Source organism: Aspergillus chevalieri, chromosome 5, assembly GCF_016861735.1.
Source record: "Aspergillus chevalieri M1 DNA, chromosome 5, nearly complete sequence".
NCBI lineage: Eukaryota > Fungi > Ascomycota > Eurotiomycetes > Eurotiales > Aspergillaceae > Aspergillus > Aspergillus chevalieri.
In genome coordinates, this window is record NC_057366.1 from 2,233,369 (window position 1) to 2,259,510 (window position 26,142).

Below are 26,142 nucleotides of genomic sequence, written 5' to 3' on the forward strand. Positions count from 1 at the left end.
CGTTTCTTGTGTCGTTATATTTGTGTCATGTTGCCGCTGGATCTGGGTTTGTTCTTTTCGTTTCCTCTTTCTCTTCTAATCATTCTTGGTGTTGAAGGACTGGCGTGTGTACTTATACCAGAATCAAAATAGCAATTATTTTCGTTCGTTGATTATATTACTCAGTTCATCTCAAGGAAATAGCAACCTATTCCTTTTTCGCAAACCCACCCTTGGCAATAGCAGCATCCATCATTCGATCTCCATTGATAAGCCCCGTCGTACAAATAACAATCTTTCTCCTCTGCGCCTCCTGCGCCGCGATGAACCGCAATGCCGCAATCTCCGTGAACGTAATCCCGCCCAAAAAGTACACATAGACGGTCTTGATCGCGTTATTACCGCTGATTGTCTGCCGCGCCCGAACAGCCTTGTCATCTCCCTTTTGAACGATGCTGAACGTTGCCCCGCGGGCGCTCTTGACGACGTCCTCGAAGCCGAGCCACCCCGGAGATGTCGTGCTAGCGGCGTTTGTGTTTGTGGAAGCGGGGGCAGAACCGCCCTTGGTCAGGGAGAGGATGTACGGTTTTTGCAGGACGCATTGGAGCAATCGGATGCTAAGGGGTGCGAAACCGCTATAGACGTAGGAGACATCTTCAGGTTCCTTCTCGCTGACCTCCTCGATGACGAGGCGGAGGTTCCTGCGGAGGTAATTGTAGTTAGTCTTAAGGCCGGCCTGCACGGCACCGGTGGTAGGGAGGAGCATGGTTGTCGCGGAAGAGCGTGGCTGCAGAAGCTCCATCTTCTCCAAAGCATCGAAGGTGAGTAGATGCTGATATCCGTATGCCTGCACGACCTGCTTCTTAAAGTTCTCGAGATCACGGGCACGAAGACCCCCAGACATGCAGGACTCCAGGCAAAGCAAACGAAGGACAGTCTTCAGCGGCGCATCCCGAGCAATGAGCTCTTCGATAGAATCGTGCTGGTAGGTGGCATCAGCGCCCGCCGCGTTGTTCTGCTGGACTTCCAGGACTTTGCGGAATATGTCTGAGCGGGTGACTCGCATGATTTCCTCTGCGAGGTTGGTGTGTACTCGGAGGCTCTGGTGTTCTAGCTGGTAAGTAGGGAGTTTGTTCACGAACTCGCGGAGTTGTGTGGTGGTTTTGGCCGTGTGGCGGCTTTCGTAGTCGCTTTCTAGACGCCGGGCCACTTTGTTTAGGATGTCGCCTACAATAGCGAAGTTTGCATCGCGCAGCTGACTAAAGAGCTGGTCGGAGTCGTCTAGTTGGATCTTGCGTTTCTGGCCTTGTTTGGAGGTCTGTTGTTGAGGGGCTTTGGAGGATTCCTGGGCAGCGCCGGGCCCGACAATGGTGGTATCGACATCTGCTTGGTTGTGCTTGATACCGACGATTTCGTCGATTAGTCCTTCATAGGTTAGTTGGGTGAGGAGAGCAGTGCCAAAATCTACTTCACGGTCAATAATGATCAGACTCTCCGTGCTAGTACTGGGCAGGAGCCCCCTCGCAGGAAGACCATTGAGGCCTGAGCTTTCTTCGGCATCGAGCTCCCTTCTCATTCGTAACAGGAGATCTGCCAGCCGTCGAGCATTGTCTCCCTTTCCAATTATTCGGGGAAAATACCCATGTCTCTGTTGGATATCCATGAGGGCCTTTGCAGATTGGAAAATACACCCGGGATCTTTATTCTGCGCGGAATTAATACAAAATGCTCCTCCATACGGATGGCGTCACTTCTTACCAAGTAGAGATCACCAAAGGAACTGTCCAACTCCAAGGACAGGACATCCTGCTCCAGAGGCATGAAATACAAAGGGAACTCGGAGATGTTCACATCCCCGATGATACCAGCCTCCTCGAGGATGGAGTTGCTTACGAGGGTCCGTCTGGGAACCCAGAAGATGAAGAACTCGTGTTCCACATTTCCGTTCCTTTGCAAGCGCTTGATTTGCTCTGCAAGGAAAATATAATGTCAGCTCATTCTGATAGCATTCAATCGACTTGATAACAAAAGAGTGCCAGATAATTGAGCTTGTTTCGATATAGGGATCTGTTGACTGATTACGTAGAGTAGGAAGTGTCTGCGTAATCTACTGATTGTCCCATCGACCGTGTGTGGTCGTCTACGAGAAAGTGCAAGAAAGAATGAAAGATAACAAGCACATACCTGCCACCGTCCGCACGTGGCGCGCCTTTTCAGCATGAACTAGGAATACAACATTGCGCTGCGACGAGTCCACATTGGCATTTTCCAGCAGGAAGACTCGGTCTACGCCATACTCCTGGAGCAGCGAGAACTTGACAAAAAGCCCGACCGGACCAGCCAGATCTTGGCTTATGACCACATTTTTCTTACCGCGGACCTGCAGCAATGTTCAGCCAACAGGGACGATGACAGGTAACCCAAGAGCCTTTTTTAACTCACGCCTTCCAGGAGAGCCAACAGGTCCTTGCGCGCCTTATCCCTGAAGTAGTCCGCATCAGACGCTGGATTTGGCGCCATGGATGTGCATTGCTCGCTGGGAGTGTTCAATTGGGGGAAACGTTGTTAAGTGAAGATGAATGAGGAGAAATAAAAACAGCGAAGAGGCTGCTGATTATATAAGGGAACTAGCCGCATCCGGTTAGCCTCACATAGCCTCTCTGAGCCATGTATTGGTATTGTCACATACCTGTGGATACAGCGATAAACCCCAGATGTGGCCGTACTGGTAATACCATAGTCGCCTCATGTCTTACCTCTCCTGAACGACCATCTTTTCCATATTCTATCCTTTCATCAGTTTTTACTCTTTCTTGTGTCTGTATCGTGTGACACACAATCTGTCTATATATTCTGATATCCATCACAGTTGCACACAAAAATGGGCCTCTTCAAGAAATCCGACGACGGCGACGACTCCAACCGCCGTGCTCTCTTCGGCCGCAAGAACAAAAGCCCAGCGCCCCCGGCAAACCCCTACGCAAAACCCATCCCAACAAACCCCTACACCAAAGCCAAGATTGAAGCCGGCGTGGCTCCCCTCCCGGCATCTCAGCAACCAGTTGCAGGAGACAAATCCCCCGCCGCGACCGCAACCGCACCCATCGCAGCCCCCGCCGGTCCTCCTGCAGGATACGCACCGAATAAATATGGCAACCAGGGCGGATATGGAACGGATCGATTTGGCGGTGGCGGTGGTGGTGCCTCTTCACGTCCTGGGGGCTACGGAGGTCTAGGCAGTGACCCCAACGATCCTGGCGATGCCAATCGAGACGCACTCTTTGGCGGAGCAAGAGAACGAGTACAACAGCAGCAACCCGGCGCTCCCCCGCCATACGAGGAAGGAGGGAATGCCGCAGGAGGTGCATATGGGGGCTACGGCGGCGGCAGCAACGACTACAACAACGTGTACCAAGAGCGGCAGCTCACCGCAGAGGAAGAAGAGGAGGAGGAGATCCAAGCCATCAAGCAGGAGATGCGCTTCGTCAAGCAAGGCGACGTAGCATCGACCCGCAACGCCCTCCGGGTCGCCGCGCAGGCTGAAGAAACCGGCCGTGAAACGCTCGCCCGTCTAGGCGCGCAGGGCGAAACCATCCATGACACAGAGCGCAACCTCGACCTCGCCACGATCGAGGGCCGCGTTGCGCAGGATAAAGCCCGCGAGCTCAAAACGCTCAACAAAAGCATGTTCCACGTTCATGTCGCCAATCCCTTCACTGCTTCGCGCCGCCGCCGCGAGCGCGAGGAACTCGTCCTCAACACCCACCGTCAGGACCGCGAGACCCGCGAGGGCACCCGGAGTGAGGCGTACCAGGCCAACCAGCGCTTGGACCGCACTTTCCGTGAAATTGAGAAGGAGGCCAAGCGGCCGGTCGGTAAGGCGCGTACGAACGTCGCAGAGCGCGCGAAGTACCAGTTCGAAGCGGACAGTGAGGACGAGGGGATGGAAGACGAGATCGAGCAGAACCTGGATCTGTTGCACGGTGCTGCGGGTCGATTGAACGGCCTCGCTCGCGCGACTGGTCGTGAGATCGATGAACAGAATAGACATCTGGAGCGGATTGCTGGAAAGGTATGCCCTGTTCCCTATTCTTATTCTCGTATAGATACTAACAACCATCCAGAGCGACTTCGTCGATGACCAATTGGCCATGAACAGAGATAAATTGGACCGGATTCGTTAATCATTGCCACCATCAGCATATCTCCCCATACCATACAATCTCATCTGTTCCCTTGCTGTACCTACTTACTACTTACTTACGCTTATTACACGCCAGCTCGACTGCCTGGTGCCGTTGAGTTTATAATAACCTCTTCTGCTGTGCTTTCGCCTGCTTTTCTGTCTGGAACCAAGAGATCAGATTATATCATTACTCTCGGCATTCTACTTGTACATTCCTGCTTGCTTGTGTCATTCAATCGCAATCGCCCCAAACAATAACTAATAATCAATAATAATACTCGCTACGCACCCTCACATCCAATACGCATACTTGTACTCAAATGCCGTATCAATTGTTCTCGTACTTGTCCTTGTATGCATTTACATCTGCATCTGCACTGCAATCTGCACCTTACTCGTGCAAACCCCTCATATCCAATCCCAATGCGACACATCGGAACACCAGCCCCATAATGCCAGGACGCGTGGAGGTTTCAAATTCGCAAATCCAACTACAACGGGGCCCAGTTGCCTCTGCTGTCAAATCCCCTTGCGCGTTTCAGGTGTGTTTCTGGTAGGGGTCGATCGGTGCAAGTAAACAATAATCTACAGAGTACGGGAGTACATCAGTGGAGTACTACTTCAGCTATATGGTGGTCAATCGGTTGTAGGCACAGAGTCCATGTATTAGACAATATATATAAGAAAATAAGCGACTGACAAATCACATTCATGCCATGTCATGGTCACAAAGAACTTGAGAAGAGAATGCCTGCTGCGAACTTTTTCCGGGGCACGGACTCGCAGAAAGGAAGAAAAGGAGAACAAGACAAAAAAGACACAACCCAGTTGGTATCTTGGCAAAGACAAACACATGCAAACAAAAAAAACCCAACTCCGACGGTCTAGCGAGGGGAATAATTTCAAAAACCAGGTATCCATCCGAAAAAAAGAATAAGCAAAACCACCGGCACCTCTATGGTCGTAACAGAACAGGACATCACAAGTAAATCATCCCGGCCCTGGAACCAGCCTTGCACATGACATAGAAAATCAGAGAAGATTAAGACGTAAGATGAGAAGAAATATAAACGTCCGGGTATCAATTCCCTGTCAATGGACAGAGACAAAAAATCGAATGAAATGGAAAAAAAAAAAAAAACGAAGGGAAGTGAGAGAAAGTGTTGCACAAGGTCATGCAACACTGGTAAAGCCACACGCGGTCTCAAACGTCGGCTAACAGGACGGGGGAGAGTAAACAAATGTTTTACTCCTCGTCACCGGACGGGCCTTCTTTATCGCCCTTGTGGACCTTCTTGTGTCGGCGCAGGTTTGAGACAACGGAAAAGTGTCGCCCACAGCCTTCAACGTCGCAAGCAAATGCTAATTTTGGGTCAGCGTTGGCCAAAAAAAATGATATTCAGGGGCAGTCAAACTTACGCTTCTCGCCAGTGTGACTGTACATGTGAGTTTGTAACGAAGAAGGACGCGTAAAGCGCTTGTCGCACACCTTGCACTTGTGCTTCTTTTGGGTGTTAGACGGCATCTTGGAACTGAACTGGCTCATCATGGACTGGGGTCCCGGGGGAGCGGCACCGCTCAGCAAGGTGGAAGGACGGGGAAGAGTGCGGGAGGAGATGCCATTGTCATAGGATTCGGAGGTAGAACTGTAATCTGTGACTGAAGAGTCCACGGACGCCACAGAGGCGCTGTAATAGGGATAGTTGCCGCCAGAGGAGATGGACGAGCCGGAAGAGTTGGTGGAGGGGAAACCGTAGGAGTCACCCGAGCCCCTGGAGTTGCGAGGACCGTAGATGTTGCGGGGAGTCAAATCCTGGCTGAGAGCGACCATGCCACGACTGGCATCCAAAGCATCGCCAAAGGTGGGCGCGGGGTGTTGCGATTGACCAACGCGCGAGTCACTGTTCACGAATTAGCGTTCGTTCACAATGAGACGGCGAGAATAGAGGCACTTACGCATGAGATATCCGGCGATCCTGATGGTGCAGCGGCGGAGCATAACTGAGCGGCGCATAGCTAGCGGGGGCAAAGCTGCTCATGGAGGAGGCGGTGGTGTATGTTGGGGGGTGCTCAAACGAGGAGCGCGGCATTTCGTGCGGCATGCTCATGATCTCGGGGGCTGGGGGATAGCTGGGCGCAGCAGTAGTGGTGGTGGCCGGAGTCGAGTAACTGGCCGTAGCAGGACCCGAGACCAACGAGGGCGCGGACACGGGGATACTGGCGGCGGAATAGGGCATAGACAACGGCGAAGGACGGTTGTTGACATCCTCTTGCTTGATGGGGTTCAAAGGAGCGTAGACGGGGGCATTGGAGTGGGAAGACGAGTGCGCAGCAGCCCAGGGATCGGTGAATTGAGGGGGATTGGGATGAGGGAGGCCATGATGGTGGTAGACAGAATCAAAGGCCATTCCGCCGTATGGGCGGTTCTGGTTCTCAAGGACCATCGTCATAGTAGTAAGGGTGTGTGGAAGTGTATGCTTGGTACGCAGAGAGATTGAGAGGTGAAGGTGAAAGTAGAGATGATCAGGTCGAAGAGGAAAGGATGAGAGAGTGATTGACAAAGATATAAGAGAACAGTGTAAGAAGAAGAAGAGTGAAAACATCTGGGGAAGGGGATCGGCGAAGCTTATGAACCGCCCCAGGGACGAAGGGAAGTGACGCTGCGGATCTTGCCCCTTTACAGTAAGTATACCACTGCTATACTAGGTATTGTATATCGTTGAATAGCGATTTTCTTATAGATTGTACTCTCTTTCTCTATATCTCTAAATACATTCTGTATATTCTTCTTTTGCGCTCACTGTACACAGTATACACGAGGCAAAACCTCCGGGATCGGACAAAAATACGCTGTGCGTAATCCTGTAATATTCTTAGCCTCTTGGGACGGGAAGTATTTTATTTTATTTTATTTTTTTAATTTTTCCTCAGTAAAAAAAAGAGGGGCCATGGAAAAAAAAAAAAAGATGCTCAGGTACGTCAGAAAAAAAAAGAAAAAAAAGATAGGGGCATTTCAGCCTGCCTTTTTGGGAATGGTCCCAATTCTCTGCGCTAACCGTTTTTGGGTTTGCCACGGAGACTGTACAATACTCTGTACTTTATGCTGATAACACCAGAGGACATGATAATGAGGATAAATGATAGACTAATGAAAAGAATCCTACACGTTTCAAAAATTCCTGAGATATCTCAGTAGCTATCTACGGACGTACTTTACGGATGTGTACAAAAATATGAAATACTCGCAAAGCCGTTAACCAGCAAATCACAAGCCATGGATTTGGACCCTAGTCACATCCGAGAGACTTGATACATCCCAACTCTAACTCTCTCTCCAATTCGATCCGTGGATGACCCAGATGAACCCGGTGGGGCTCCCACCGGGTTGGTATCTCTACTGTACATACATAGTCTCTCTCTACTCTACGGAGTACAGCAACTGAGAAGTACTCTGTAGTCCGTACATACTCGTACAGATACGGAACCAGCCGGATGAGCATTTACCTCCACACATTCCACATGAGAGATTGCGTAAATAATTCCTGCTGGAGGACTGTGTGTATGGAGTTCCGTCAGTGTCCAGTTGTGTTCTTACTATGGAGTCTGGCAGAGAAAAAGAGTACGCGTTAAGTGGAGATGATGAGCCGTGTCATCGCAGTACTAGTCCCGATGCGGAAGTGTACGAACTGCCGGGATAGGCTTAGCTTCTCGGGTGGCATGCTTTGATTTCTCCTCCCAATCAGAAACGGTCATCAGAGCGGTGTGAACCCCACTACAATCCAGGGAAAGTTAACCATGTGTCTGGGGTCCACACTGCTTTGTGGTTGGCGGGGGTTTATCCTGTGGCCAATGAGTGTTCTGTTGTTGCCGTTTCTTTTTGCTTTAGGAGACAGCTCCGAAAGTTGGATGAAGAGTTTGAGGTTTCTGGTAATAGGGCCGATAATATTTCCATGGGTGAATCTGTTGCTGAATGAGAATGAGGGGCACATAGTAGTATAAAGAGTGCTCGGAACCGCCAATCATGACGATCTGCCGTGTGGAGTAGACCCTGACAGCTGTAGATTGTTCAGAGTGCTCAATACAGAGTGCAAGTAGAGATATACAGCAGATTACAGAATTCAAGAGACCATCAATAATTAATAGAAACAGACTGGAGTCCACATTACATAGTAGATACCGATCCAAGCCCGTCTATACTATGGAATACACAGTAATGAGTTCAATCGATATACGAGGACCTTGGGAGCAATTCTCCTCCAGCAAACAGGCAAGTTTCCCGCGGATCCGCCGTTATCCTTGCTCTCCCAACCAGGAAAGTGCCCAGACTTAGACACGGCAGATAGTCGATAGCCGATCTTGGCTGGTGGAGATGACCCAATCACAGACCCTGAGGCTTAAGAGCTGACGCGTGCACATCCTTTTTTCTTATGCTAATTTTTCCTGTTTGGTGGATGTTGCTTATTCTGAATAGGGTATGCATCCATCTTCGCTCTCCATGCTCAAAACAGAACAACCCCACCCACACACCACCCATACCCATCTAGATCGAATCCCTGGTGCGATCCTGGGGTTCCACTTCCCTCCCGGGCTAGGGCCAGGACCAGGTCAGGGCCAGCAGGTACGGAGGTCAGCACGGAAGTACAGCCACAACTTTGTGCATCTGAAACACCGGTCCACAGGGTCTTCCATGGCCTGTACAAATCTAGGATGTTTATTTCAACCGATTGTCTGCAAATCGAATCGTGGTCTCTTTTAGCCTTCTCCATGCCTAATATTGGAGACTACCCCAAGCGCAATATGACGTAGTTACTCTGTATGTGACAACGCTGCATCTGTGCTCCATACACTAGACGACTCTACACTAGTACTATAGACACTCTGTCCACTCTCTGTTCGTAGGCACTCTGTAGAGACGAAGAATCAGGACCAAGCTTTCATCATCACATCTGCAGAAAGTGGGACCTGTCTTGGCATATGTCAACTGTTTTTTCCATACAGGACAGCATAGTGTACTTGTAGTGTGGTACGGCGTCAGGAGTGTACTCGTAGGGGTAGAGTCCATACAACTAGTCGTTGATATTGATTCTGTCCGTGGATGGAGCAATGACATTATTGTGCATTAGTTTGTCAACTGGATAAACTAGTATCCATACTGTGACACTACATGTGACTGGCCACCATGGCAATATTCCGACGCAACACAGGCCCGTTGACTATTGACGGGTGTCACTTGTCTCTCCGTGCTCTGGAAGTCCATACAGTACAGAGTAGAGTTGTCACGTGAACCGAGGCAACGCACTGCATATTGGAGTACATGCGAGATTTATCAGTTGCCTTATTACCAAGAACTGCGTACGTACTCCAGTAATCTCCAACGTCACTCCGTTTCACGCAACGTCTAATTATATCAAGAGCCTATGGAATATTCTGACACAGTACGGAGTGCAGTAAGTACCTTGTCCATACTGGTAGAGCCCCTTTTCCAAACCAAAAAAGCAACAGAACCACCAGACCGAGTCCCCGAGACCCAAACCAAACAAGTCCCCGTCCAGCGCCAGCCAAATCATCAGCCCAAAAAGTGAGAACACCATTGTCTCTAATTGGCCACACCCCCGATATCCGCCCGCTCGAGCCTAAAAAGCGTAAAAAAAAGCAAAATAAAGAAGGTCAAATGCCGCGAACCGCCCGCCAGCCAACCACAGCCCCGCAATGGCGTCTGCCAAGAATGCACATGACTGTTTCCCGAGGGGGTGCTGACGCGGCCCGGCTTGGCATGTTTCTTTTGCTGTTTTGGGCCTAGTGTGGGTGTTCGGTTAGTGGGATGCCAAGACTGAGGTTTTGAGGATAACGGTGATAGTCCTGATTTGCAAGCGAGTAGAATTAAGCGACCGAACATGGATATCGAACTTTGTAGGGCTCCTTTCCTCGGTATTCTGTAGCTTTTGTTTATCCAGTGCACACGTGAAATGGAACTGTAGGAAAGCCATTGAATTTGGCTGTCTAACCTGTGCATACCGGAGAGACGGTGGTCCGTGTATGCCCGTGTTAACCCCGTTTACATTGGTGCCCTGAATAGCGTTACACGAGGTCTGCTAGTTTCTGACCCATGGTGAAAACCCATGGATTCTGCTCAGGCCGTTGGCAATTGAGCATGCCTTATTCCGACCAGTAGCTCGGAGTAGAGTCGTACGAGATTCGTGCTGAATCGGCCAATATTGTATGACTCCCAGTGCCATTGATTGGTTGATACTGATGAGAGCTCTACGTTCATGATATGGGTACTGTTGGTACTATAGGCTTTCAACAAGACTACATACTGGCCTGTTATGTATAGACCATGCGCCAGTCTCAGACCATATTCTCTTGACCAAAGTTTGCCATGAGCGTCCTGACTTCGCCAAATATATATCTACGACTTTGATGTAGCAACTCAAATCACAATATCGGGGTCGACGAACCTAAAAGAGCTCAATTTTAACCTTTAACAAGAATACCTTCTTTCATCTAAATGTACTCTGTACAGTAGACGTCTCCAGATTCGTCAGATCAACGCGTCGATGTTTATGTGCTGAGCAGCTGGGGCCAGGCTCTTCAACTAGTCTTCCAGCTGGGTACTGTTATGCAACGGTCTATAAAAATCAACATCTCGAAATATCTCTGTAATCTCAGTTCGATAGACAATAATGTAACGATCGGAATACACATACTAACTGTAGACACGGTGAAGTATGCCAAGGCGGACCCGACCGGCAGAACTAGCGACTATCAGACCCTGTCCATCCGTAGATCAACCGGACCGATCAACAATCGATCTACAGATATACAATGTACATCTGTACCCTGTATGTACTCTGCTATGTACATCACTGAATTATCTCGTACGGTGTAGATCAGTGTCTCACGGCCCTATATAAGGCACAGCGCCCGCCGCCGCCCGGCCAGCCCTCCGTCCGAAGACCGCCCCCGATGTCAACCCACTTCCCCCGGGGTAATTGTCATAGAATAATCCTCCGACCATTTCGCCGGCGCAGTATAGTCCGGGAACCTCTGTGCCGGCTGTTGATATTACGCCCGCTGTTTTGGGGTTGATGGATAATCCACCGAATGTGAATGTGATGCCGGCGCAGACCTTGATGGCTAGGAAGGGGGATTGATCGATGGGCAGGGCCCAGTTGGATTTGGAGATGGATAAACCGGAGTTAGTTGACTGTGTCGAGAGACCATCCTTGATAGATGGGTCCCATTTGCGCTCTGTGCCGTTGTTTCGGTCGTCGTCCTGTCGCGCATATACCGCACGGTTATACTCCGCAATTGACTCGATGAAACGACGAGGGTCCCCAAGACCATGGCTCTGGAAACACTTCTCTGCCAGCTCCTCAATCGACGACGCCTCAATCCGCTGCACGACTTCATCTCGATACTCCTCCTCCCGCAACCAGGAACTCGTCCGCTTGTCCCAGATCTGAAACGCCACATGGCCCGGCTGATTCAAGATCGCTCGTCCCACCACGGCATATGTGTAGTTACGCATGTCAAACCCTTCGTCGATGAATCGGTTGCCTTGCCCATTCACCATGATCCCTAGCGGATACCCGGATTTGGTGTACTCGTTCGAGACCTCCCGATTGCCTGTATCTGGGGCCGCATGCGCGTCCCACGCAACACAATGACACCCGGACCAGTTACCACGAGGTTGTGCGGAGACATGCTGATCCTGCAGGGCCATCTCCAGGCATTCACCGGTGTTGTACGGCGTGCCCCGGACAAACGCCATATCCCAGTTCGGCCCGAGATACTGCGCGCGCAGCCGCGGATTCGCTTCAAATCCACCTGCAGCGAGAATCACAGCACCAACACGAATCTCCCTCTCAACCCAGCGACCATTCGCATCGCCGTCCCTATCACAATGCGAAACAGCAACAACCCTCACCCTCCCCGTCTCCACATCAGTAACGAGTCTCTTCGCAGCCGTCTCAAACACAACCTCCACTCCCAATTCCCTCGCAGCAGCCCATAAATCCCCAACCAACCCCTTCCCCCCATCCTCCGTCTTCAACGCCAGTCCACCCCAGAACTTCACCCGTCCACCAACCTCATACGCCTGCCGATTAAACGATAACTGGAACCTTACCCCAACACTCTTCAACCACTTCACCGTCTCGTTCGAATCGCCAACTAGTATTTTCGACAGCACTGGATCCGTCCGCCCACCCGTGACCCGCTGCATATCGCCCATAAACGACTCGTTCGTGTACGGCGGTATATCAATCCTGGAGGCCGTGGATGCATCCACGTTATTGATGAGGGGAAGAAGGTCCGATAGGCCATTGTGAACGGTGCGGAAGGCGCCAGCTGTGAAGTAGGAGTTTCCACCGGCCCATTGTTTGGGGCATTTGTCGATTAGGAGGATTCGGGCGTTTTTGTTGCTGGTTTGGCTGGTTTGCGCGGCGGAGATAGCGGCGCAGAGGCCGGCGTTGCCGCTGCCGATTATTAGGATGTCGGTTTCTGTGGGGAGCATGTTATGTTAGATGGTGTAGATTTGTAGCGTGGATGTAGGGCCGGGTTGTATCTACCTGGACATGGTGAGGGCGAGGTTGATATTTATCATGCGTAGATCCGGAACATGGAAGTGATGAAATGCGGAGGTCCGATGCGGGGGATCATCTTTACTACGGGGGTCCGATACGATACTGTTCGGATAAGATGGGCAATTATAGTAGTGAACGCTTTTATGCCATGGATTCAACAGCCGACACACAATCTATGCCTCAAAATCCATTATATCACCATACTCCAATGCACATGTACGCGCACATCAATACTTGAACCCAACCCCAACCCCCATCAACCGTCCCTGATACCTCTCCATAACCTCCCCCAACTTAACCATAACCCCCGCCGCCAACGTCCTCACCTGCCCCTGCGCATCATCATCACCCGGACCAACTGCCGCCACACCCGCCGGCATCCTCTCAAACAGCTCCCCAGCCCACTCCTTCAACTCTATAACCTGCGCTGCAAAGTCCGTCACTAGTCGCTCTTCACCAGTAACGCCGGACGAAATATTCAGATCGACGACAGCGAGGAAGAAGGAGAGAAGGGCGGATTGGATGGTCGCGTCGTCGGAGACGGGCCGCGCGTGGAGGGTGAGGAGGAGGGAAAGGGATTCTTGGGTTAGGTTTGGGAGGAGGGGAGTGTGCGGGCCTGTTGTGGAGAGGATGAGGGAGAGGGTCTGGAGGAAGAGGGCGAGGAGGTGGGGGGTTGCGAACGGGTTGTAGGAGGGTGCGGTGGACCTTGAGCTGTTAGTTACTGGAGCTGAGATGTGAAGGGGGATGGAGGTGCTTACGAGGAAAACTGCAGCATCATCATGTCGAATCGGCCCTTTAGTGGGTAGAAGAATCCCTCTGCTAAGACCTTGTGGAGATGTTTGACTGTTGACTTGCGTTTCTGGGCCTCGCGCTGCTGGCGCTTCCTTTCGACTTCCATTCGCGAGGAGAAGGTTCTTACTTTGAGTGCGTTCGGGCCAGAGGCTGAATCTGCGGCGTTTGCAGCTAAGGGTTGGAGGGACGCCTGTGAGAGTTGTTTGGTCAAGCTTGCGATGGGCGACTCGTCAGTCTTGTACAGCGCTTCCAGACTTTCTGATAATCGCTTGGACGGGAACGAAGCATCGGGTATCACGGGGAGACCCAGGACTTTCGAATCTTCCTCCCCGTTGCCGGCGAGTTCGCGAGCACTCAGGCCAAGAGCTGTGAGGATCGCGGAGCGCTGGACTTGCGATATATCGCCTTCGAAGTAAATCGCAGAGAACCAGCGGCCCATTTTGAGCGGTTGCGCAACGATGAGCGCAATCATGCTTTGTAATCTGTGTTCGTGGAATTTCGGTGTGTCAGTTTGCTCTTGGAGGCCGACGATGGTGAGGGCTAGTTCTTCGATGTTCTCCGTGAGTTCGGTTCCGAAGCCGGTCTTGCGGCGGATCAAAGATGGGGCGCTGGAGATGGCAAGGTTGTAGCGGTCGACGTTGTCTGTATCGCGGAGGTATGTTACAAGGTCGCGGATGTACACCGGTGCTGTTGGTTTATTTCTCTGGACTAAGGTTGGGTCATTATCGTCATCGGATGGGTCGTCGTCTGGTTTCTCGTAGGGGACTAGGTCGTCTTCTTCTTCTTGTTCTTCTTCTTCTTCCTCCTCCTCATTTTCGGATTCTATCTCTTCGATGGCCACAATCTTAGAGGACTGCGGTTTAGATTGCGATTGGGAAGTAGGATCTGAAGACAAGTTCCTGGGAGGTTTCTGCGCCTTGGGTGTCGGAGTACGGATTGAGTCTAGAGACCCAAGGGAGTCTTTCGTATTGATGAGATCCATATACCACAGTGCTTCTTCACTTTCAATTTCCTCGAGGTCGAATTTCATGCCCTTTCCAGCCTCCTCGATCAGTTGCGAGATGGCAGTACCGACGATCATACCCAAGAAGCGTGCCCTGGTGGAAGATGCTGCCAGGCGGTTCGAGACACCGCTTAGAAAGATACCAGAACGTCCTATTTCTTTCACGGTTATAAGGTCCGTTCGCTGGAGGTAACTGGCGGCCAGGAGAACGACCTGAGTATTCGCTACGCCGTGTCAGAATTCATATGCAGAAGAAGTCTGACGAAGCCATACCTTCCTGACACCTGCTTGGTGCATGTTTAATGTAGAACTTGTCACCAAACTGCTCGAGACTTTTTATGAATAGATTTCTCAGATAGTCTGTCCCAGTGTTGTCTGCAAGCATGGCCAAAAGTGCTCGGCGTAGTCCAACCGTCTGAATTGAGCCACCTTGCCCTTTTGAAAGCCAGTCTACGACCTGACTTTCGAGGTGCTGTCGATTGGAGATAATGTTTGAGCACAAAGTTGCCACGCCACCGATCGTTTGGTTTGAAGTCGGGTCTGCTTCCATGGAGAGGTCTTCCGAGAGAAACCTTCTCTCAACATCACGGAAGACGGCTTCTGTCACTGCTACCTGCTCCGTCATCCGTAGATGGTCGACAAGTGTGCTGAATTGCTTTGGAAAGGTCTGATCAATGAGAAGGCCGCTGTAAACACCGCTGACCAATTGACCTATGCGATGTCAGTTTTGGACAACTTGACTTTGGCAACACGTATATACCTGTATATCCAAGGCTCATTGCCCGCCCTGTAAACGACGCAATCGCTTTCCAAGCACTCTCGTTCTTCAAGTTGATCTTTGAGCAGAATCGACAGATATTATCACCTATCCAGGACGCATACTTCGGGCCGTCGCCAACCCAGGAGACCTTGTTTAATCTAGGGAGGTCGTTGACTAATGTAAGAGACTCTGCTGCAGTGGACAAGACCCTACTAGCGGCAATGAGAGAAATGAGCTCTCGCCAGCTGACCTGCTTCTGCGTCTCATTAGGATAGACAGCAGAGATATCCGTATACACCCGGAACAAAAAGTCACTTGGCTCTAACAGAGCAGACAGTATTTCAAGAATATCTCTAACTCGAATGCCACTGCTGGAGCCTTTTGCCTCTGCGGACGATGAACGGGAAGCCGCTATCAAGGAACGAAGCTGGGCCACCAACGAGCTCACACCAGCAACGCTGCATAAACATCTTAATAGTGCCGCTCGTAGTTTGGATCCAGCCGGTTTGGTATCCTTGGACTTCATATTTAATGTATCCCAGATATCAGGAATAGTGGCGCTGACTAAGGTCTGGAGAATTTGAGCTGATGTCGGGCTTGGGATTCTGATATCGAATTGATCCGGCGTGATGCTCCTGTTCGATGGATCCAGTATACCGAGCACTTGTAAGAGTTGATCATGATCGGGTCTCGACTTCAGCACGTCCAGAATATAAGTTGGGGATGTTGGTTCTCTGGCTGACTTCATTGATATATTTGCGCAGCGCTCCAAGCCATGCTGGTTAGAATCTGCTGTAGATTCTAGGGACGGTCGCGAGTCGCGCGTAACTGTCTTGACCGCTGTTAAAAGGCCGTCCATTTTCTTATAAAAATCCTTCTTTTCTCGTCTCTTTCCCTCGTAGCGAGTCCTGTCCTTCGTCGCGACCTCTAAAAAGTGGGAGGAGATTGTATGGAGCGAATTTGTCACGTGCCGCTGATTCAATCATTCAACTATCTCCTACAGCTCGCAACCTCACCAGAACCATCAACGTTCTCGGCATTTCAGTTCTGTGAAAATATATTTTTCATCTTGTCCACGGCGAGATTTATGAACTTAATTTGATTCTCGCTCTCCGTTCATAATCTCGCATCGTTTTCAGGCGCCACGACTACTTGCCAGCGGGGAACTTATCGCAGCTCTATCAACATCGCAGCCGCAACAATGAAACCTGTAGACCCTGCACTTCGATGGTAGGGCAGAACTCATGCAATCAAGTGAAACGCTTGTTGACACTATGCAGGAAGTCTCTTTACAAGGTCCTGAATAAGCCGGGCCCTTCCAGCGATGAGGATTGGGTCCCTGGTCCAGAGACGATAGATGCTTTAGAATCATCAAAAGTCTTGTAAGATTTTTCATGAGATGGGTTTTGCTCCATTTACTTACTAGAATTATAGGGTTATGTTTGTCTAGAGGTACCGTTAATACCGTTTTGAGTGGCCGCTAATTGAGACAACAGTGGCGCCGGAGGTCTAGGATGTGACATTCTGAAGAACCTTGCGCTGTCCGGATTCAAAGACATCCATGTCATTGACATGGGTAAGTACCTGCAGGATATACAGCTTCATTAAGCATTGGCCTAACATGATCTACAGACACAATCGATATTTCCAACCTGAACCGACAGTTCTTATTCCGACAGTCCGACATAGGAAAGCCTAAAGCCGAGGTTGCTGCAGCATTCGTTGAGAAGCGAGTGAAGGGAGTTAAGATTACCCCGTACGTGGGCAAGATCCAGGATAAAGATGAAGACTACTACATGCAGTTCAAGATCATCGTCTGCGGTCTTGACAGCATTGAGGCCAGGCGGTGGATTAATTCGACACTGATTGGAATGCTTGATCCCGAGAACCCTGAGAGCTTGAAGCCGCTTATCGATGGCGGTACAGAGGGTATGTTTCAAGATCGTCAAGTACCCTGCGCGGAACTAACTCGATACAGGATTCAAGGGTCAAGCCCGTGTTATTCTGCCCACTCTTTCATCCTGCATTGAATGCCAACTCGATATGCACGCTCCTCGTCCCGCCGTTCCCCTCTGCACAATTGCGACCATTCCCCGACAGCCCCAGCACTGTATTGAATGGGCACACCAAATTGCCTGGCAGGAGCGGCGCAAAGACGACACTTTCGATAGCGACGACATGGAGCACATCGGCTGGGTTTATGAGACTGCCCTCGAACGAGCGAAACAGTTCCACATTCACGGAGTGACATTCCAGATGACACAGGGAGTAGTGAAGAACATCATCCCCGCCATTGCCTCGACCAACGCCGTTATCGCAGCCTCCACTACTTCTGAAGCATTGAAGATCGCCACATCGTGCAACCCATATCTGGAGAATTACATGATGTACGCTGGAGAAGAGGGTGTCTACACTTACACATTCGAAGCAGAGAAGAAGCCCGACTGCCCCGTGTGCGGAAACCTTGCGCGCAAGATGACTGTTGACTCGAATATGACGCTGGAGGCCTTCATCGAAAGTCTTGGAGAGCGGGCCGAAGCGCAGCTGAAGAAGCCTAGTATGCGGACGGAAGAGAAGACGCTCTACCAGCGGTTCCCTCCTCAGTTGGAGGAGCAAACGAGGCCTCACTTGAAGCTCAAGCTTAAGGATCTGGTGACGAATGGCCAGGAGATTGCGGTCAGTGATCCTGCGTATCTGATTGATTTCCGGTACCAGTTGATCTTCCAATGAGAGAACTGTGCCGCACCGCGGATGAAATGATAACTATTTGTTGAAATGAGACATGATATATACGATTATTCGCTTTAGCAGCTAGGAAGCCATGTCTAAGAATTAAAGCTGTATTCTTCGAAACTTGACCAGACTTCTCTATCCTGACTAGACACCACCGTCAGATAACTTTTGACAGACAAAACAAACACTTTCTTTTCTGTAACTGTACAACAAAACTGAAAGCGACAACAAAAGAAAGCCAACGCCAATAAATGCATGATATACCCAGAACGCAAGAAACGACATCCAAGAATAGCATCAATTACCGCATAAGATCCGACAGGTTGCGCTTCCATCTTGCGCATTTGAGCTTCAGCACCTTGACGCTCTCAAGGAAGAGAACATCACTGTCGAACTGGCCGGTGCTCTCGACGTTAAAGACGAAGTGGTCCCGCACGCGACCAAGCTTCACTTTGTCCTGGAACTCCTCGTGTCTCAAGCATTCCCTGCTAACAGTGTCCTTGAAGGGGTCGCGCACAACTGCCTTCACTTCGCCAGCTTGGTTCTCATACCCGCTTCCCTTCTGGGCGGCCTCTTCCTGAGTAACGGGTTCCAGCCCAATAACGCCTCTGGGGAAGCACTTGGCGAACTTTTTGGCGTCCTCTCCGATGATGGGTTTCGTAATCTTGATGTCGGGGAGAAGACGGTAGGTGGCCGTGGCCACGGGGGAGAACTTGGCGTGGTCGGCTCCGATACCCTTGATACAATGCAGTTCCATATCGATCTTCTGTCCCGGGCGAAGCTTGGCGACCAGGATGTCGGGGTTAACGGGCTGGATGGCGTCGTCCCCAACGAAGTACTCTTCCTGGCGACCAACAGGATGAAAAGTGATGTCCTTGGCGTAGACGTGCGCATTGCGGTACAGCTTGCGCGGGTCCGTCTCTCCCCGCTCAGCGTCGGGGTTCTCGGTGCATTCGATATCCAAGCGCAAGACAATGGTGTTGTAGTCGCTGGGCGTGCTGCCACTGTCCGGGTCGTCTTCCGCAGGCTTCTTGAACCAGCGCATCCTGTTGATACCCTCGACGGAGCCCTTGAGGGGGATCAGACCCAATCGCGATGCGAGGACTTCATCCTGAATTACGGAGGTGTTGTTGTGGACGAAGACGAATTCGATGGCAAGGGTTGGCACTTCGGCCATAAGAATACGGCGAAAGGCATTCGCGATGGCTGCATCGACACCGATCAGGGAGAATGTGGCTTCGAACCGCTCGTTGCGGTGGAACTCGATGTTAAAATCCTATTGTCGCATGTGTCAGAAGCAGCGAGAAATGAAAGAGAAAGTTCCTATGGAACCGCATCGATACAAGGGTTGCAGGCACTAATTAGACATACCCTCTTGAACTTTTCCAACGACCACTCGTGCGACTCACCCGGCCAATGGCCCGGGAAGTCTGTAGAGGGAATGTTGGTCACGGTCTCTGCATTGATGCCGACGAGCTGCAGTGCAGTTAGCAATGTGTCCTTCACTTTTGGTAGAGCTTTTCAAGCATACCCGCCTGCGATCCAGCTCCTCCTGCGACGGAATTAAAGGCGCCATTGTGGTCTAAAGTATGGTTAATGGTGAGGTTGAAGCTGGAGTGACGCTCAAGATAATTTCTTCGGCGGAGCAGAACCGGCAGTAAAATTTTTATCTGCCTGAGGCAGAAGGTAACCTGTTTATTCCGTAGACACTAGTGCCATAATTTTGGCGGAACGGACAATCTCCCGGCTGCCTGAGGGGCGGCGGATGGATCTGGTTGGGTGCGAAATAAACTGGTCAAAGGCCAACCAGAGGCGGCTTGATGACCACAAGCTGTAGCACGTGACCTAACCAAATTGCATCTCGGCGCAACATCCCAAGCATCATCCGCTGTTGACAAAGTCGCTGCGTTGAATTGCCCTCCGGACTGAGGACCCGCCAGCCCAATCCCCTCCTAATACCGTCTTATCCTCGTCCTCTTTCTCCTCTCCGTTCTTCCCGAATGGCTGCTCCATTTGCTCGCCTGGCGGGCAATGCGCCCAAAAGGCTTTGTCTCCGCTCCTCCACCTTGAACAGACACACTGCTATCTCCAGACGTTCGATAGCCACCTCCCTCCCTCGTCGAGCGGCCGAGCCCACCAGCTACCAAGCGACGAGACTCATCCCGACCGACCCGACCTTTACACACCTCGCAAACAAGGAAGGCAGACCTGACACCGAGTATGCCGCAGGCCTGGAATCCGAAGACGAAGGGGTCGGCCGCAAGATCCGCCATTACACTGTCAACTTTGGTCCCCAGCATCCTGCTGCTCACGGTGTGCTTCGGTTGATTCTGGAACTCAACGGCGAAGAGATTGTCCGCTCTGATCCTCACGTTGGATTGCTGCACCGTGGTACCGAGAAGTTGATTGAGTACAAGACCTACATGCAGGCTCTGCCTTACTTTGACCGGTTGGACTATGTGTCTATGATGACGAACGAGCAGTGCTTCTCGCTGGCTGTCGAGAAGCTGTTGAACGTTGAGCTTCCTGAGAGAGCCAAATGGATCCGGACGATGTTTGGAGAAATCACCCGTATCCTTAACCACCTGATGTCTGTTCTCTCCCACGCAATGGATGTTGGTGCTTTGACACCTTTCTTGTGGGGTTTTGAAGAGCGTGAGAAGCTCATGGTATGTAATTTGAAGTGACGGTATCCATAGACGGCTACTGACTGAGTCTTGTTTGACAGGAATTCTACGAGCGTGTTTCCGGTGCCCGTCTCCACGCCGCCTACGTTCGCCCTGGTGGTGTCTCGCAAGATCTCCCCATCGGTCTCCTCGACGACATCTACCAATGGGCCACCCAGTTCGGTGACCGTATCGATGAAACTGAGGAACTTCTCACAGACAACCGTATCTGGAAGGCCAGAACCCAGGGTGTTGGTGTTGTCAACGCCGCGGATGCATTGAACATGAGTTTCACTGGTGTCATGCTCCGTGGTTCCGGTGTGCCATGGGACATCCGCAAGTCCCAGCCCTACGACGCCTACGACCAGGTCGAGTTCGACGTCCCCGTTGGTGTCAACGGTGACTGCTACGACCGTTACCTCTGTCGTATGGAGGAGTTCCGTCAATCCCTCCGCATTATCCACCAGTGCTTGAACAAGATGCCGCCTGGTCCCGTCAAGGTCGAGGACTACAAGGTCTCGCCTCCTCCCCGTGCGGCCATGAAGGAGAACATGGAGGCTCTGATCCACCACTTCCTTCTGTACACCAAGGGTTACTCTGTTCCCCCTGGTGAGACCTACTCTGCCATTGAGGCTCCTAAGGGTGAGATGGCCGTGTATCTGGTCAGTGACGGTAGCGAGAGACCCTACCGGTGCAAGATCCGTGCTCCTGGTTTTGCCCACTTGGGTGGATTCGACCAGGTTTCGCGTGGTCACTTGCTGGCCGATGCTGTGGCTATTATTGGTGAGTTTCTATCCGCAACCCCAGCACTGTTTGCGTGTGCTAACTGTATCAGGTACTATGGATCTTGTGTTCGGTGAAGTCGACCGGTAGAATGGTATGAATGATATCTATTTATTGTTATCTTCTGGTGCTTCTGTAACACTATACACAAGAATACAAAAACGAAAAACAGAAGATAAACACATTTTTCTCTTCTCCCTATCCCCGGGTCTTCTGTGGGAAAACCAACAGCGGTGTAACTGAGCTGTATCATTTCTTTGCGGCGTTGTCCTTTCCATGTCCTGTCCTCTACATCTTTTATTTGTCTGTCTGGTTTGATTTGTTATAAATCTGTGTATAGTGCATGTCATTTCTTCTTTTCAACTCTGTCCGAGTATGGTAGACTAAGGTGTCCAAAAAAACAAAAGTTCATAATTAACTATACCAATTCTACCAACTCCAATGACTATGGATAACATGATGATAACATAACATAACAATAACCAAATATGAACGACACCGGACAGCGCCAGCGCATGCAACCTTATCCTCCCATCCTCTATAAATATATACTCCCCCCAAAAAAGAGAGCCAATCAAACATTATCATCATCATACTGAAAATTAATATCCCTCGGCCGCCGCTTATTATACGACACAAAATCGCTATCCCCCGGCGGCCGCTCATCTCGGGTATTCGCCGTCAACATGCTCTGGATACTCATGCACACGCTCTCCACCGTCTGCACGGGCGACCAGCCCGCCGTGCTGAGCAGGTCCAGGCAGATTATCCCGTTGCTGTAGATGTGTGGGTGAATGGGGATTGGGCGGGGGGTTTCGTGGGAGGCGGGGAGGGAGATGAATTGGACTTCGGGGGGTTCTGCACCATCTTTCGTTAGTATTTGGATTGCGGTTTTTTTTTTTTTTTTTTTTTTTTTTAAAAAAAAAAAAGTTTTTTATAAAGCCAAGGGGGTAGAGGGTAATGGGCTGGAAAGAGAAGGATACCGATGGGATATTTCTGGCTGAAGGTGAATTTAAGACGGTAGATCTGGTTTTGGTACAGCGGGTTGTCGTCGAGGACGCGGATGTCCATTTGCCATTCTTCGAGGTTGTCGGATTTGGCGAAGGTGATTCCCGGGGGGAGATGGCCTTGCATCTGTCGACGGGTTAGCTGGAGGCTCTGGGTTTGCGATGGTATGTATGGGATTGCGGGATTATGTATTGCCAGTGTCGAATGTAGATGGGACTGATGGACGATAGAACGGAATGGGTATATCGATCAGGATCAGGGATCAGGATCAGGAGACGAGGGGGGAATACCTTAGCAAGCTCCTATTCCACAGTCATGTTTAGTATCAATCGAATCATATATACATGGAGGGGTAGGAGAAGGGGCAACCTTGCTCAAACGCTTCCCAGCGAACATATTGACCACTATATCGTCCGTCCCTTGCTAAGCAGTACTTGCATAAATCCTCAATCAACGTTGTTGTTGGTCTGTACAGCGACATGTACCGTTATGTCGCACCGGTCGTTGTATGACGTTCGAGACCGAAACCGAGACCAAAACTGAGACCGAGATCGCGGCGCGGGTTTTGCGCTGACGTGGGAATGGAGACCGGCGAAGACGCTCGAAATAGAGACTGTAAGACAATGCGACAGGGAAGTAGACAGATAGAGAATAGAGAGACACTGGGGATAGGCAGTAATAAAGTGATTACTGCCGAACACGAGGGGACTAGGACAAAATCACCTGCGGACAAGCCCGGGCCGCTTATTGGCCCGGACGCCACGAAAGCGTTTGGCACATGATTTATACGAATATTCAGAGTATTGTACAGCATGACAGATCAGACGGAAGTAGTTTGTTTTGATGACCAGGTCATATCTAATACATAAGCCCAGGGGTATGGTCTCCAACTGGCAACAGCAAACTCAGAATAATGGATGGTGAATCGTCCATGGGAACCAGGTCTACACAAACGAATTACTCTATGCATAGGGTTCTACAAAACCACTGAGTGCATTATGGAACTCAACTAAGACAGACCATACAGCTCTCTTCTCTACAAGCCTCCTCAAGGGAGGCAAACAGCAGTGAAAAGAAGATCGATAGTCTTCTGCGGAGTACATAGCAGAAGACCCCGAACTCCAAGGAGCAAGGTAGTAAGGGGTTTAAAAGTTTCCAACCAATCCGAAGACCAACCGAAGCAGTCAAACTAATAATTTGCAACCAGCAAAAACACAGTCTTGGATAAATGCTCACTGACATGCGTAAAGCCCGTGCGTTAAGATGGAGAGAAGAGGAGGAAAGAAAGTCCAAACAACTGGATGCAAAGGCAGCTTTATAGATTCGTGCCAAGACCGCTAACTATAAGCGAGCTGCTGCTGATGATATAATTATTGCATGTTGAGCTGGGAGGCAGCAGCCCAGTGTAATGGTCATATCTACATACATAAACGTGCACCAAATTGGGTATGTTCTGGTATGAATCTCCAATAGACGAATTCCAAATCAACAACAAAAGCTCCCAGAATAATGGACGGGGAATCATCAAAATTATATGCACGAAGCAATCCCGATGTCAAACCATAACCCAGCATATAAGAATCAAGATGTAGAAGCATAACCGGCATGTAAAGCAGACGTTCATAAACCAGAAATCAGAGTAACAGAAATAGAAAAAGCTCAAGCATGAGTCGTCGACTTCTCACGGGCCTCCCGCTCGACCCTTTCCCGCTCCTCATTTTGCTTGACCTCGCGGACCTTGGCGAGGACGACTTCCCGAAAGATGGCCCCGCGTGCAATCTTGCTCAGACTCCGCTTCTTAGTAGTACCAGGGGTACCTTCGGGAGAGCCAGGAGACGATTTGCCATTGGGCGAAGTCGACGGGAAAGGCTCGGTCTCATTGTCAGCGGCGCCGGCAGATGCCGCCATATCTGCGGGGCTGGGGATGTCTTCCCCGTCATCCTCCTGCATCTTGAGAGCTTCGATGCGGTTTGCGAGTTTGATGATCTCAATACCGCGCCTGAGACGGGCCTTGGCGTTGTAGGCACGGATCTCAGGCAACAGATCGCGGTCGCTGGCAGATTCACCCTTCAGCCATGAGTGCTTGAGAGCCTCCTCCGACGAGACACGTTGTGCCGGGTCCGGCTGGAGAAGGGTGAGGATGAAGTTCTTGGCGTCCTGGGAGACGTCGCGCCAGTAGCGGTCGTGGAAGATAATGCGGCCGCTGCGGGTTTCTTCGATCAGGTCGGACAGGTTCTCCGAGCGGAAGGGCGAGTAACCGCAGAGAAGAGTGTAGGTGATAACGCCGAGTGACCACATGTCGACGGCCTTGCCGTGGCCCTGCTTGAGCATAACTTCCGGCGCGGCGTAACCAAACGAACCAGCCATGCTTGTGAGGAGCTCGGTGGGGGTTTCCAACATTTTGGCGATACCAAAGTCTGCGAGAACGAGGGGGGAGTGGGGTGCGGGGGTGAGGTAGAGGAGATTTTCGGGTTTCAAGTCTAAAAGAGTAGATTGTCAGTAGCGATTGGGCGACGTAGGATAAAGGCACCAACCTCGGTGGACAATGTTGCGCTCGTGGAGGTAGTTGACTGCATCGAGGACCTGACGGATCGTCTGCGACGCATCCTTCTCTGTGAACTTTCCGTATTCGCAAATCCGGTCGAACAGCTCACCACCAGTGGCGAGCTGGGTGACAATGTAAAATTTGTCCTAGACCTTGGTTAGCCCGAGAAAAACCTAATATAGATCAGGACTCCCACCTTCGATTCGAACCAGTCGACAAAGTGGACAATGCTGGGATGGTTGAGGGCCTGGAGCATTTCCAGCTCATCGTAGACCATCTTCTCATTCCCACGGACATTCTTCTTCAAAATAATCTTGACGGCGACCTTTCCAGCGGCGGTGGACTCGGCTTCGCGGACGATACCATATGTTCCTGCACCGAGGGTTCTTCCGAACCTGTACAGAGCTCTATATCGGTAATGGTAAGCAACGGTCGTGGAAGTGGGAGGGTGAATGGTGTGTACTTCTTCTCATAACTCTCTGGTTGCCCCGAGAGCTTATTCAGCATATTAGAGACTGGAAAAGATGTTAGCATCCAGATCGCGGGGCAGAACCGATGATGCGAGAAGCAAAAATCAAAACACAACGAGGAATCCACCGAGATTCAGACCATAAAACCACATAACAGCCATCGTCTCCAACAACCACAGAGTATCGCTCCAAAGAGCCACGAGAAACGTCGTCAGCGCCATAATATAGGGTCGTGATGAGCTGGCTCAGCACAGGCAGCAGGAATTATGCAAGATTCCAGTCTCAGGAACAGCGTCAATCACACTGCCAACATGACAGACGGACATGACACAATTGATCGAACACACATACACACACAGAGAAAGAGAAAGAAAAAATTGAAGGAAGGAAGAAAGAAAGAAAGCATCCCACTCACAACTCATTTTGTCTGGATCAGGAACAGCCGCGCAGAGCTCGAATTGTAGTGTGCGGTGGGTTTTGGTGGTTGGCGCGGGAAACGAAGATGAAGAGAACCCCGCACGTGAAAGTGATGGAGAGGGAAAAGGAATACGAGGATTGAGAATCGATAGCGAAGGAAAGAACGAAGGAGAGCCGGAGGAGGAGGAGTGCGATCGAGAAGAAGGAAAGGA

The 26,142-nt window shown here is 50.7% G+C and overlaps 10 protein-coding genes across 10 annotated transcripts; 3 read left to right on the forward strand and 7 right to left on the reverse strand.

The window, feature by feature from the left end:
* Positions 1–187: 187 nt before the first annotated feature.
* Positions 188–2,499, reverse strand: ACHE_50788A (Sec1 family protein; the record flags this gene model as incomplete). The annotated part of the gene is made up of 4 exons (XM_043280544.1): positions 188–1,684; positions 1,738–1,949; positions 2,164–2,359; positions 2,422–2,499. The coding sequence occupies 4 exons, from the start codon at positions 2,497–2,499 to the stop codon at positions 188–190; spliced, it is 1,983 nt and encodes a 660-aa protein (XP_043138112.1).
* A 361-nt stretch (positions 2,500–2,860) lies between these two features.
* SPO20 (putative plasma membrane SNARE protein (Sec9)) lies at positions 2,861–4,163 on the forward strand (the record flags this gene model as incomplete). The annotated part of the gene is made up of 2 exons (XM_043280545.1): positions 2,861–4,051; positions 4,104–4,163. The coding sequence occupies 2 exons, from the start codon at positions 2,861–2,863 to the stop codon at positions 4,161–4,163; spliced, it is 1,251 nt and encodes a 416-aa protein (XP_043138113.1).
* Positions 4,164–5,411: 1,248 nt separating this feature from the next.
* On the reverse strand, positions 5,412–6,615 carry ACHE_50790A (C2H2-type zinc finger protein; the record flags this gene model as incomplete). Its single annotated transcript, XM_043280546.1, has 3 exons — positions 5,412–5,527; positions 5,585–6,066; positions 6,122–6,615. The coding sequence occupies 3 exons, from the start codon at positions 6,613–6,615 to the stop codon at positions 5,412–5,414; spliced, it is 1,092 nt and encodes a 363-aa protein (XP_043138114.1).
* Positions 6,616–11,063: 4,448 nt separating this feature from the next.
* On the reverse strand, positions 11,064–12,683 carry ACHE_50791A (uncharacterized protein; the record flags this gene model as incomplete). The annotated part of the gene is made up of 1 exon (XM_043280547.1): positions 11,064–12,683. One exon carries the CDS (start codon positions 12,681–12,683, stop codon positions 11,064–11,066), a length of 1,620 nt encoding a protein of 539 aa, XP_043138115.1.
* A 297-nt stretch (positions 12,684–12,980) lies between these two features.
* TEL2 (telomere length regulation TEL2 family protein) lies at positions 12,981–16,167 on the reverse strand (the record flags this gene model as incomplete). The annotated part of the gene is made up of 4 exons (XM_043280548.1): positions 12,981–13,458; positions 13,512–14,772; positions 14,822–15,259; positions 15,309–16,167. 4 exons carry the CDS (start codon positions 16,165–16,167, stop codon positions 12,981–12,983), a joined length of 3,036 nt encoding a protein of 1,011 aa, XP_043138116.1.
* A 342-nt stretch (positions 16,168–16,509) lies between these two features.
* ACHE_50793S (NEDD8-activating protein UBA3) lies at positions 16,510–18,038 on the forward strand (the record flags this gene model as incomplete). The annotated part of the gene is made up of 6 exons (XM_043280549.1): positions 16,510–16,538; positions 16,589–16,690; positions 16,743–16,748; positions 16,805–16,884; positions 16,941–17,237; positions 17,287–18,038. The coding sequence occupies 6 exons, from the start codon at positions 16,510–16,512 to the stop codon at positions 18,036–18,038; spliced, it is 1,266 nt and encodes a 421-aa protein (XP_043138117.1).
* Positions 18,039–18,342: 304 nt separating this feature from the next.
* Positions 18,343–19,617, reverse strand: RPC40 (DNA-directed RNA polymerase core subunit RPC40; the record flags this gene model as incomplete). The annotated part of the gene is made up of 3 exons (XM_043280550.1): positions 18,343–19,317; positions 19,413–19,517; positions 19,573–19,617. 3 exons carry the CDS (start codon positions 19,615–19,617, stop codon positions 18,343–18,345), a joined length of 1,125 nt encoding a protein of 374 aa, XP_043138118.1.
* Positions 19,618–20,041: 424 nt separating this feature from the next.
* Positions 20,042–21,580, forward strand: NUO49 (NADH-quinone oxidoreductase subunit D; the record flags this gene model as incomplete). The annotated part of the gene is made up of 3 exons (XM_043280551.1): positions 20,042–20,710; positions 20,770–21,490; positions 21,543–21,580. The coding sequence occupies 3 exons, from the start codon at positions 20,042–20,044 to the stop codon at positions 21,578–21,580; spliced, it is 1,428 nt and encodes a 475-aa protein (XP_043138119.1).
* A 484-nt stretch (positions 21,581–22,064) lies between these two features.
* On the reverse strand, positions 22,065–22,894 carry ACHE_50796A (ubiquitin-conjugating enzyme E2; the record flags this gene model as incomplete). Its single annotated transcript, XM_043280552.1, has 4 exons — positions 22,065–22,348; positions 22,474–22,624; positions 22,789–22,800; positions 22,868–22,894. 4 exons carry the CDS (start codon positions 22,892–22,894, stop codon positions 22,065–22,067), a joined length of 474 nt encoding a protein of 157 aa, XP_043138120.1.
* Positions 22,895–24,157: 1,263 nt separating this feature from the next.
* Positions 24,158–25,935, reverse strand: ACHE_50797A (serine/threonine-protein kinase; the record flags this gene model as incomplete). The annotated part of the gene is made up of 5 exons (XM_043280554.1): positions 24,158–24,978; positions 25,033–25,189; positions 25,240–25,450; positions 25,507–25,558; positions 25,929–25,935. The coding sequence occupies 5 exons, from the start codon at positions 25,933–25,935 to the stop codon at positions 24,158–24,160; spliced, it is 1,248 nt and encodes a 415-aa protein (XP_043138121.1).
* Between the last annotated feature and the right edge of the window lie 207 nt (positions 25,936–26,142).